General features: G+C 39.7%; 1 protein-coding gene across 3 annotated transcripts in view; it reads right to left on the bottom strand.

The window, feature by feature from the left end:
• Positions 1–12,865, bottom strand: part of ctbp2l (C-terminal binding protein 2, like) — a 155,388-nt gene that overhangs the window by 78,553 nt on the left and 63,970 nt on the right. For all 3 annotated transcript variants that reach the window (XM_012862800.3, XM_012862795.3, XM_036142023.1), the window contains exon 2: positions 11,679–11,911. In XM_012862800.3, the coding sequence (XP_012718254.1) occupies positions 11,679–11,736 (58 nt within the window). In that variant the 5' untranslated portion in view covers positions 11,737–11,911. The remainder of the gene's footprint in view (positions 1–11,678; positions 11,912–12,865) is intronic.

The following is a 12,865-nucleotide window of genomic DNA, read 5'->3' as shown; positions in this document are numbered from 1 at the left end:
TCGGCCAGTAGGCGGTTTCATGTGCAAATGAAGCCTGGTGAACTGAACCAATTAGCTCAAGTGGTTCAATGCCTCAAGAGGCCTCATCTCACCATCACTACTCAGCATGGTGCCTTTGACCAGGGATGGTTTTTAATCATTTTCTATTAATAATAAGATGCCACATCAGTAAGGATGAGTGTAAAAGACAATCTGATGAGATCAGGGGTGTCAAACTTCAATTCTCGAGGCGTGCTTTAGCTGTGTCCCGGGTCCAGAACACCTGAATCAAACAGCTGTACCGCATCCCAAGCTTCCAGTCAAGTCTCTACAGCATCCTTCTAATGATGTTGTTGTTTGGTTTAAACATGCTGAAGCAGAGGCACATTTAAATCTGCAGGACACCGGCTCCCAAGGAATGGACTCTAAGGCTCAATACCGATTTTCTCTATGGGTATTATAATTCCTTCTAAAATGATCATGAAGTAATCCCTACAGAGAGTTAAAAGTATACTCAGCTCAACAGAGCTCTGTATTCACCTCTGTGTTAGCTTTAGTTCTTATACTCCTTTATTGAAATAAATATACTTTGTTGTCAAATATTAAAGAACTTTTTAGATTGAGTAAGATTCTCAGCAGAGCCCTATATCTCTTTCAACAGCAGAGACGTCAGCTAAAGAGTTAAACCAATGCGTTGTAAAAAAAAAAAAAAAAAAACTTACATTGATTTAACCAAACAAATATGTACGTTACCCTTATTTGAAACTTATTAATAGATTTGATTTAGCTTCTCATTCCCTTATCAACCTGAGAGACACATTTTGTGGCTGCTGAAATGAATTTTTTTGGTTTCATAAGGTGAAACAGCTTTTACTTTACAGAAACATTCGGAAACATGTCCCAGGTTGGACAGAGCGAGGAATAAAGAGCACCTGGAGGCTTTTAAAGCCTAAAATCCTGAACCACTGCCAAAACTTAGCCCCGCAACAGCCCATCTTTAAGGCGTCTACCAAGCAACCGAGAAAAAAAATCTAAAATAACATTACACTTGTTTTGGAAATCCACGTGACAATAATGACATAATATAAAACGAGAAGAAGCTGATTTTCTCCCAGCTTAGTTTCAACACGTTCAATGTTAAATGCCGGCGCTGTGGAGAGGAGAATTATCAGGGAAATGCCGTCTATCATTCAGATTCTGATATAGGAGAATTATATTCCTAATTACACCAGCATAAAGTGCCATCATGTTGCACAGTCTGAATAAAACGCAGACATTGATTAAAACATTATCTGACAAGATTAGTGCGGCTCCGATCTAACCCGGAGGGAGGAGGATATTGCAGTCGACGGGCAAAACAACAATCTCAGCAAAGAGAATAAAATCAAAAAATTGGTCTAGGAGCAGAACTGTCCCTCTCTCCCCTCCCAGCCGGTCGGCCCGGTCGTTGCAGAATGATAAACACTGGTTCAGCTCAAATTAAGATGGGAACATGAAAGGACCTGAGGCTGAGAGGAACAGGGGCCGCGGCAGATCACTCCTCATCTCTTCAGACGACAGAAATGAATCTCCTTCCCCCTGAGAGAGAGAGAGAGAGAGAGACAGATAGCTCCTCTCTGTTCCTCATAACACTGATGCTTCCCAGCAGCAGCTTTGATTGAGCCAACTAGCATCTTTTGATAAAAAAAAAAAAAAAGGTTACCAACCAGCTCCGTGCTTCCTTATTTGCAGACAGGCCAGATTATGCTAAATACATATCAAGGACTTTAATGGCTTAATCAGCCTTGTCATCTACCCACCGGGCCTTCTCAGATACTTCATTTGTGATCCCGCAGCCACGAAAGCCGATATTAAACAGCCACAATGAGCAATTTGGCTGATGGTATGATTCAAAATAAATAAAATTCCCCTTTGCATAATGTTGAAAAACTGCATTTTTTACTGGGTGGGAAGCATATGAAGCAAAGAGCAGGGCAGATAGGGTTTTCCTGTGGAAAAAACACGGAAAGAAGACAGCAAGAATTACGGCTTTATCTCTGTAGATGTTTGCCAACCGCGAGCCTGTTTAAACTGGGAGCCTGGATTAAGATGAGTGACTCCCTCGTTGTGTGAGGATTTTACCTGAGCATGAAACCAAAAGAAGAGGCTCGCTTTATTTGTCCCCCACCCCTCCTTTCCCTTATTCTCTGAGACAATCACCATGGCAGCCTTATCACGGCGCGACATGCAATCAGTGGGACAACTCTCCCTGGTCACTGGCTCATGAACAAACCACAAGCTGTTTTTTTTTTTTTTTCTTTTTCCACCCTCACCAAGGTGGCAGGAGGACAGATTCTCTGATCCTTTATGATGGCCATCTGGAGAGCTTTTTGTGCTTGTGTTTGCTTGTTCGAGCATTAGAGTGAGATTTAACAGTTTAGACCCTGTCGTGACGAAGAGCGTGCAAGTCGTGGTGACGTCTTTAATTAAAAATGGCTTTACTTTTGTCACACAGGTTAGACTCTCCCATTCCTTTACAGGCAAAGCTACGGTACGGACAAATGTTGAAGAAATAAAATATGCTGTTCAAAAAAGAAACCGCGGAGCAAATTTCTCTGAAAAAAGATCCGCAAATGATAGCAGGGCTGCACGATATTAGGAAAACATCTGATATGAATGATGCAACTGGGACACAAGTGGCCATAAATAAATGAAAAGTTTTAATGTCTCTGCTTGAGGTTCATCCCGAACAGACCCGGAACTACCTAGTTGCAGTAAAAAGAAAATGAATTATGTCCATCTTAACGACAATTTTGATCAGAAAACGTCACTCCTAGCCGACAACTTATATGGTAAGGAGGGGTAAGATGATAGTCATTATGGTCAAGAAACATCTAAAACCTTTTCTGCTGCATTAAACGACAAGTACTGTGACACTAAACATATGGCAGACATAGAGCCTGAGTGCATAATACTGAAACAATTAGCCAACACTTGTTTCAATCGCACGATATACGTCATGGTAATATCCCAATAACAATAAGATCATAATATAAGGTGCAGCCCTAGGTATTACAATGTATATAAATATACTAGGGATGGCCGACATATCTGCATTAACACTAGTATTGGCTGCTGTTAGTTATTCTTTAACATATTTACCATAAATAAAACTGTGCCGATATTAACCAGTTTATTTCCATCTTGTTGCAGTTTGTGTATTTCTTTAGAGGGGTTGGTGGCCATGTGGCATTTGTTAGGACATGTCTCTGTAACAGGGACGCGATTCAACAACGTTTCAGTTGAAACTGCTGACTTTTTCCAGCTCTAACTACAATCAACAACTTTAATTTCACAAAATGAACCACTTTGTAGGCAGATCTGAGGTAAGACCGCACAGCCCAACCACACAGCCAGCCCACAGATGTTTCTCGCTGCCGCAGCAGCTCACAACACAATCACACTAACCCGGAGCACCCAGACGTTCTCTAATTCAAACAAATGTCCCACAATCACACTATATTCTGTTATCGTTGCAGAGCAGGCCAAGTCTAAAAAGTCGTAAACTGAAGCGTCAACAATAAAACCATCTCAAGACGAGGTTTGGGAACGGGAACTCGGCTCAACGTGACAGACTACACACCCTCGGAAAAATGACTGCATGAAAAACAGCACAGGTGAATTTTACTCATCATAGATTGTTCATTTTCTCGATTCTACCTCTAATCCATTCATAGGGTCATTGTGTCATCTTACGACTACATGTTGTGTTTTAGCGTTTGTTGCCGCTTTAATTAAACACCTATTAGCTTCAAATACAGGACTGAAAAACTGTAAATGCAACACATATACAGTATTTTTTATGGCATAATTGTTTTGAGAAAGGGACAAACAATCCATGGCAAGTTGGGACATGTTTAAGTCGCTCTGTTATAAGAGGGAAAACTTGTTTCTACATCCAAAATTTCAAGATAGCGATTGCTTGTACTTCACCTTTACCAAAATCACCCTGTGTATTATTCAAAATAGTTTTTGCCTGTGTATAACAATAAATACTATTTTTGCATCAGTATTTGTATTTGAGTTTTGTATCAAATCATGTTTCAAATGTTCATTATTTAAGAAAAAAAACAAACATTTGTTGAGACTCTCACTGGACAAAGCTACTCGCTTCCATTCCTCAAGAAAAAGGAGCAACTCCACTGAATTATATCTGAGTACAAGAAATAAATAGATAAGACTTGAAGTTCTGGGAATACTTTATACATTGCCTAGCAAAAAAAAAGAAAGTCACCACCAAAAAAATAAATAAATGCAAGGCCACACACTCATATATTTTGTTGGACTGATTACGTCACACATTAGCTGTGGCATTGTTTCAACAAGCTTCTGCAACGTCACAAGATTTATTTCTACCCAGTGTTGCATTCATTTTTCATCAAGCTCTTGCATCGATGATCATCGAGTCTGCCCAAAACCTTCTCCAGCACATCCCAAAGATTCTCAATGGGGTTAAGGTCTGGACTCTGTGGTGGCCAACCCATGTGTGAAAATCATGTCTCATCATCTCATGCTCCCTGAACCACGCTTTCACAATTTGAGCCCTGTCATTGTCATCCTGGAATATACCCGTGCCATCAGGAAAGAAAAAATCCATTGATGGAATAACCTGGTCATTAAGTATATCCAGCTGACCTCATTCTTTAAGCACATTCTATTTGCTGAACCTGGACTTGTAGTAGTTGTATTTGATTGCATCCATCTCATATCTGAAAGATTGGATATTTCAGTTTTCAGATTCATGGTAACAAATTACACATATCACTATTAAAAGGAATCACTTTACAGACAAAGCCTTTAACCAGGCTGGACGAGTAACAGGAACAACTCGCAGTAGGATTTGTGAGTGCTGAGATTCTGCTGTTTGCAGAACCCTCCAATCACAGCAGAAAAATAAACATTAACTTTATTTGAAGGCGGATTCTCATTACAACATTGCATGCAAACCTTGCATGCTACATTGCAAGATGACCACAGCTGGGCAGTATAGAAAGGTGTGCAATAGGCTTTAAACAAAAGCCACTTTTACATGAAGCTAAACCTACAGTATTTTAGAAAACTAGCATGGATGTTGTTGATCCCCAACTTTATGTAGTGGCATAACCTTTGCAGTCTTCATTTTTTTGGTGGAAATGTTCCAGTTGTGAACAATAGATTACAGATTCAGGTCAGTGGATTGGCTATAATATCAATAACTTTAACAGCAGACATACCAAACCCATGCCAGTCACCATTTCGTTAAGTTAATATAGACACGTCAGTACCATGCTTTGCTTTGAAGCCAAACTGATTATCCAGGGAAGAGAGATCTACACACAACTCTATTAGGCAGGCTTCTCTCAATAACCTTTGATAAAATACTGGCTAATGCAATCAGGCTATAATTATCAAGACAGCTCACTTTTCCAGTTTTGTCCTTAATAACCGAGGCAACCAAAAGACACAACATAGAGTCTGGTAGCATGTCCATGGATCATAAAACCCGTGAAACAGAGCGCTAATAGAGGAGCTAACCTCTAAGTTTCATTTTCTAAAGATATTCTTCAGTAATGTGATCCAAACCACAGGCTTTATTATCAGATAATTTATCAGTGGCTCCCGTATAACTAATGAGTAATTACAGTTATAGTTACATCCTTCACACATGGCTCACTTTTTATACAATCTACTGTAATGTGGTTTCCATAATGCTGCAATATTGTCTGCCCCGGAAACCCCTTTAACAGTGCATGATAGAGATGGTTTACAATTATTAAAAGCTGTCACTTTTTTCCAAAAGTCTAATATTATTACATAGCCTTTTCATGGCCATTGAATCTGTCCTATAAACATGCTAATTTTTTAAAATAAATCGGACAGCCGCACCCAATATTAGGTTTATCATCATGCTTGTACTTTACATCAAATGGTTTACCTCTTACATACAGAGCAGCCATTATTATCATCAAACATGGGACAAAGTTTACATTTATCCTCATCATTCTTACACCTGACATCCTTACACAAAATAGCTTCTTTAGGCAAAGAGATGTTTCAGATATTTATCTGTACTGCTACAATGGGCCAAGAAGTCACCTCCGCTGAATGCTGACCAGCCTAACTTTACATTAGTGGCAAAATTAGTGGCACGGTTATGTTTCAGTGATGGCTGGCAATAGTTTCACATTTACAGTAAAAGCAAGAGCTGTATGGTCTGACACAAATACCGCATAATTAACAGTCATGTTTTCTATTTCATCCCAAAACTCTTAATCAGTGGACTGCAGTTTTGAATTAAGTGAGGGTATAAACCAGACTTTCTAAGTAATGAATGCAGAAACTGTTAACATTCATAGTCAAATCACAAACTTTTGCCAGCAGCGGCACAGCAGCACCACCTGTTAGGGTCTCTCTGCGGGGTTTGAGCTCACACCCAACAGAGCAAACAAACGGCCGTTCCCCACAGGAATGACTAACCGTCTCAGGTGTCTGATGCACACAAATTTCAGCAGCTGGACTTTAACAGCCCATCTAATCAAGAAGGATTCCCCCTATTAAATGTAAACACCTGCGCTATGAAATATTCAATCGTTTATAACTGCCAGACACCTGCTTCATAATGTTGCTATCTGACTTTTAGTGGACTCTTTCTGGCAGAATTTCACGCTGCTGTTTAACAATCATTATGCGGCCCTAATAACTCAATGGAATTGTCATAGGGTTGGGTTATATATCGACATTTTCAAAATATCAAGATAAAAAAAAAGATACAAGATGAGACTATATCGTTTATATTGACATGGTCTATGTTGCGTTATAATTATACTTTTAAGTATTCCAGTAGGTTATTTTTCAGCTGTTTCTCATATTTACCTACAGCTGTTTGTTTAAAAATGTGCCAGTCAGATATTTCAGATGACGCTTTGATTGAGAGGTGCCTTTTTATAGTTACTTTATGAAAAGAAAAACATATCGACATAATGTCGTATATCAGCATGAGCCTAAAAATATTGAGATATTATTTTCCGTACGTTTCGCCCCAGCCCTAATTCATCAGTATAAAATGCTAAATAAATCATAATAGTAATAATTTCTCTAGCTAAGTAAGAAATACATACTTTTTCACTTAGAACATAAGCAGTAGTCTAGATCGGGGGTCAGCAACCTCTACAGTACAATCCAGCTAAATAAAATGTGTTTAGAGGCACAATGGGAAAAGGGATATTCATTTTTGTTTGCAAAATTACATAAATAAAGCAAGTAGTTTGTAACCTCTTGACAAAAAAAAAATATTTAATGCCAAAGAATATTCCTTACGCTGCTAGTGATAGTCTTTGTGGTATTATATTTTGCGTTATAGACAATCCTAAAAATAATTGGTTAAGCTAGCATGTTTTAAATTACGTTTACATTTTAAAACATCAATCAAATCTTTAGCAATTTTGCACAAAGTTACTAAGAGCCTACAGTGGGTCTCAAAGAGCCACCGGTTGAATCCCCCTGCTCAAGACGGCCTCTGTGAACAACAATTTTACCCTCTAACCACAGATTAATTGAACTTTGGTCTTGACTGGGCCTTTTCAACACATACGTATCTTGCTTCCCATAAACTCTGACCAGCTTCTCTGTCGCCACTGAAGAAAAGCATTCCCACAGCATGATGCTGCAACCACAGCGGGGGGTGTGGTGTGTTCAGGTTAATCTGCAGCGTTAGTTCTCCTCCTCCACACAGCGCTTTGCTTCAAGGCTTAAACGTTACGTTTTGGTCTTATACTCCTCTTCCATGTGTTTGCTGTGTTCCCCTCCATAGCTAGAAAAAAAGACTTCTTCTGGCTTTCTTTTCACTTCATGGATATTATTTGTTCATTATTGTTACCAGCTAAATCTCTGAAGCCTTTCCAGAACAGCAAGATTAATACTGAAGTAGAAAATCCACAGCCTGCCCTTTTAGTTTTTTTTAAGTAGCGAGGGTTTTATTTTATTTAGGTGCATCAGAGCAAATAGGGTGGCATAATGATTTTTTATGTGTATAAACATTCCTCCACACAATTATGCAGTACTTTGTGTCTGTGCATCGCATAAAATCCCTTAAAAAAAATACGAACCGGCACTCTATCTGGAAACTCAATGCTTGTAGTGTGATCATAACGTTTCCAGCGGCGGTTTATGAGCCTTCAGAGGAAGTGTGGCATATGCCCTTCATTTCAAGTGCACAACGCCGAGGTGCTTGCATCATGTAGCAAAACAAATATGCTGGCACTGGGGGTAATGGTGCGTCTAGCTTCATTTTCCAGCACCGCAGTCATGTCTGCCTCCTCCTCCCTGCGCCGGCTCCGGGAGGGCCCAGCAGCTTAACAAGTCTCTTGGGGACCCAGACAGCAGAGTGGAGATGATTTTACCTCAGGACTCCGTCTGACTGGTACACACAAACACACATGTACATCCAAGGGCGAAGGCAAACAAGTGGGTAAAAAAAAAAAAAAAAAAAAAAAAGTACATTGGCAAGGCTTTAAACTCAGTTTTTCACCCACACAAAGGCGCAGAGGCTCTTCGCTGCCTGGCCTGACTTCGTAACTAAGTGCACAGCAGAGGGCAGGTTCCAATCCCGTGTTTAGGCCCCCCACTGCTCTCCAGTACACAACCTAAAGCCTAAATAATCAGCGTCGTTGACAGTCATAACAGATATGAAAGCGTTCTATTTCCTGCAGCAGTCCTAAATGTTTGAGTTCAAATGTTTAGAGCTTCTCCACAACAAGAAGTCACAGATGAGATGAGATACTCCTACGCAAACACACCCACAGGGTCAAGCTGAAAGGGCCAGAGTGAGGCAGGGAGCTAATTCTCATCTCTGATTGGCTGCAGAGGTCAACGATCATCCAGTGATTTCTGCAGCACAGCTGACTTGCACCGTGGGCCAGGAGGACATTTCTGGAATAAAGTATCGCTCGCTAATAGGTGACAATAATGTGGCAACTAGACCAAGGATGGTTGACCTTGGAACACGCAGAAATTAAACAATGATGGACTATAAACTTAGACTAAGGTGAAGCACAATGTTTTTGTTTTTTTTGTACACAATCAGTGGAAATGCAATTTGAATAGCCGTGTTGGAAAGTTAAATTAACAACGACAAGTCAGGTTTAACACTTAGTCATTATAACATTTACATGCCCTTATATCACTTTGCATGGTCCTACAGTCATATTCAATAAATTAGAATACTATTGAAAAGTTAATTTATTTCAGTGACTCAATTCACTATGGGAAACACATTAACACAGATGGAAGATGTTTTTAAGCCTTTATTTCTGTTAATTATGATTTTTCACCCACGTCCAGATAACAAAAACACAGCATTTAAGGTTAGAATATTGCATCAGGCCAATTAAAAAAAAAAAAAGCTAAAATGTTCCTGCAAAAAATGGAGGCATAATGAAAAGTATGTTTAATACCTGCTTTTGATCTTACAAACAAGCCCCTTAGAATTGAATATTCTAATTTTTCCGAATATGGCCATATACTTAAATGAAAAAAAAGTAAGGAGATATTTGAGCTCTAAGCTAACTTTGTAAGGAAATACCCTTTACACACAAAGTTCTTATAGATTTATAATTTTTACAATTCAAATTCATAGTGAATTAAAAATTTTTTTAAATATAAAGGTTCACTGTGATTTTACTACAAGTAGTACGTGCGGATGGATGGATGAGCGCCTCTTTGAAGCCACCTTGTGCTCTGAAACATTACAATTTAAAACGATGCTCAGAGAGCAGGAAAGATTTTAGGGAAAAGTAGTTTAAGTTCACATTTAGGAAAACTGCTCCGTTAGTTAAAATACTCAAGAAATTACATCAAAAATAAATAAAACTTTCAGGAAAACTCAGTAGACTGTGGAGGAAAAGATCTAAAAATAGGACGCTCCTAGAAGAACCACCTCAAGAAAAACTCTCCTGGCTCTTCACCACACATTCATTTGCAAGTTAAAATATAACTTTGAGATTACGAAGAGCAAATGTATCTGTGAGGGGCACAAAAAGGGAGGAAGATTTTCTCCAAATGGTAATAAAGAAGGGAGGAAAACATGCTTTGTGCTTCTGACGTTGCCAGCAGCGTAGGGCACATTTCACAGGAGGAATGGAATAGGAATCTAATTAAATACCTGCAAATTTCACACTATTTGCATGAAAACAGAATAATGAACAGGATGATCAAATTGGGATACTTGATGTGCACCCTCAAGCTGATCCCTGCTCTGGGTTTTCAGAATCAACATAACTTGAACCCACAGCTTTTAGGCAAAAAGTTAGCTAAATGTTAAACTTTGGTGAATATTTTATTGCATTTTTATATGTACTAACTTGTCCTTGGGTGACTGGCTAACATAACTTTATTCACTGACTTCTGGTCTAATAGTATGATGATGACACTATAAAAACATGTCAGCATTAAAAACAAATAAGACAGTGAAAGCTAAGGTTTGCGTTGACAAACTTTCAGACCTTCCCAACTTAATCACCAAATGTGTGCAAAATCCAGAGGCCACAAGAAAGAACAGATTAAATAAGGGATAAATACATAAATAAAGTTTCTCGTTAGCAACATAAATAATATGAAAAATGAATCTGAACTTTAAAAGAACTGGAAGTAGTTATAAAAGTGGTTTAACCTCTATCCATGAGTCCTGCAAACCTGGCAAACTTTGTCTCTCCCCCAGGTCTAGTTAACGGAGCCTAGAGCAAAACAGTGTAGCTATGCAAACACGAAATATATGAAAGCTTTTCAAACTCAACACACAACAGATGATGCATTTAAACCAAAGATATAGAATCAACAGCTGTTATATTTTGTTGTTGTCAAGAGCTTATTGTGAAGAATATTAGTCTTTCTTTGTCATTGTGGTCTTTGTAGTGTTATACAAGTCCAACAAGTGGTCTTAGCTGGTTAAATGCTGGTACTCAACTCTACAGCATGACGTTCCCCCTGCCATGAGTCCACACCATAATTGCCCATGTTCTTCAAGCGGAAAAAACACTTTCAAACAGCCAAATTGGGGTTTCTCATTAGCGAGGGGTGCAGGAAGAAGCCTTCTTTCAGCCAGCTGACTGGCAGTACGCAGCAACAGGTGGGAAAGCAGCTCTTTGTAAAACTCCAGCAACGACACCACTCCCCCTGGCGGAGTGGTGTCCTAGTTGGGGGAGTGGTGGCCTAGTGGTTAGAGCACAGAGCTTCGGCCCCAGAGGTTCTGAGTTCAACTCCCACAAGCTGCCATTCTGGGTCCCTGAGCAAGACCCTTAACCCCCAATTGCTCCCCAGGTGCCGCACAGTGGCAGCCCACTGGTCCCCAAGGGGATGGGTTAAGATGCAGAAGTGAATTTCTCCATTGTGAGATCAATAAAGTTCAATAAAAAAAGCCATTAAACCAAAGGTATGGTTTGATGGGAAATTTCAACAGATTTGACTTTTTAAAACAGTTTAATTGGCACACGCCAACAACTGAGCAACATGCCAAGAATCAATATCACAGCCACATCCCAAACTATTCATCATGAAATAAAATATTAAATAACAAAAATGTAACTATGTACTAATAAAAAAATCAGGGAACAGCACAGTTTGCTGGAAAGATCCCCCAATAATATTCAAGTGAAGCGTGATGAGTGGCAGCCAGGAGGCCTCTTTACCTTCGCAGATCCGGTCCAGTCGCTGTCTCTTCACTTTATGTTTGTCAGTCAGGGACATGGCGTCAAACACTGCTCGGCACGGCGTGGTTGGGGGGGGACCTCTCCTCCGTCTCCTCCTCCTCCTCCTCCTCCTCTTCTTCTATCTCCTCCTCAGCCACAAACACTGACAAGGTTCAGACTCCTAGTGCACAGTCAGCGCTGTTCCCCGGGGCATTCCGCCTCGGCACATACACCTACAAACACAAGGCGGCTTAGTTAAACACAAACACGCACTGTAAAAATACACATTATTGCTGTAGGAGCGCAACAAAACGCTGACTTGGAAGACGCTAAAGAGTGCTCGACAACAAAGTCACTCTGCTTCTTGCTCACAAAGAGCTCCAGGCAACAGATGCTGAAAAACCCCTTGATCTCTCTCTCTCTCTCTAACACACACACACACACACACACACACACACACACACACACACACAAGCAGGCACGCACACACATTTCCACAAACAGTGGTGACAAAGTGCAACATTTGCTCTAAAAAGTGACAAAACTGCGACGCCCTAAGCGCTTCACATTCTTCCGATTTGGCAAATACATCTGTAGCATCGTCTGACTCACCATCATTTTCATTGATTGCGGCGACGTTTCGAGCATCTTTTGTTCAAAGAATTGTTGTTTTTTTACTAAAAGCTCAAAGATCCAGGTGATAAATCCGACTCTAATTCAATGTGAAGGAGGTGGACAAGACTTAACGTTTGACAAAATAAGGATGTCCCGTAACATCAAATGTAATGGCACATTCAGGCCAATAGAGGGTACATAAAATCAACTCAGAGGGAAGCACACTGTTGTGTAGTTTCCGTGCGCTTCCACAAGTGTACCTCCATAAATGAAGATACCATTCCAAAGCTAGTTCATTAAAGTAATTCTGCTCAAAAAAGTGACACCGGTGCATTATATACACTCAGCAAATACATACACATATACACACAGAGAGAGAAAGAAACACTGCCTTGCTAAAGTATTCACCCCCCTTTGGCTTTTTACAAGTTTTCTTTCATTTCAACTTGTGATTTAAATGTTTCTTAATCTAATCTTGTGTGATAGATCTGCAGAAAATAGTAAATAAATAGATGAAATGAAATGAGAAAAATATCCTATAAAAAACAAAACACTACTGAAAATTGGTGTGT

The sequence above is a fragment of the Fundulus heteroclitus genome, chromosome 10, assembly GCF_011125445.2.
Source record: "Fundulus heteroclitus isolate FHET01 chromosome 10, MU-UCD_Fhet_4.1, whole genome shotgun sequence".
Classification (NCBI taxonomy): Eukaryota; Metazoa; Chordata; class Actinopteri; order Cyprinodontiformes; family Fundulidae; genus Fundulus; species Fundulus heteroclitus.
This window is presented reverse-complemented; position numbering and strand designations above follow the sequence as displayed.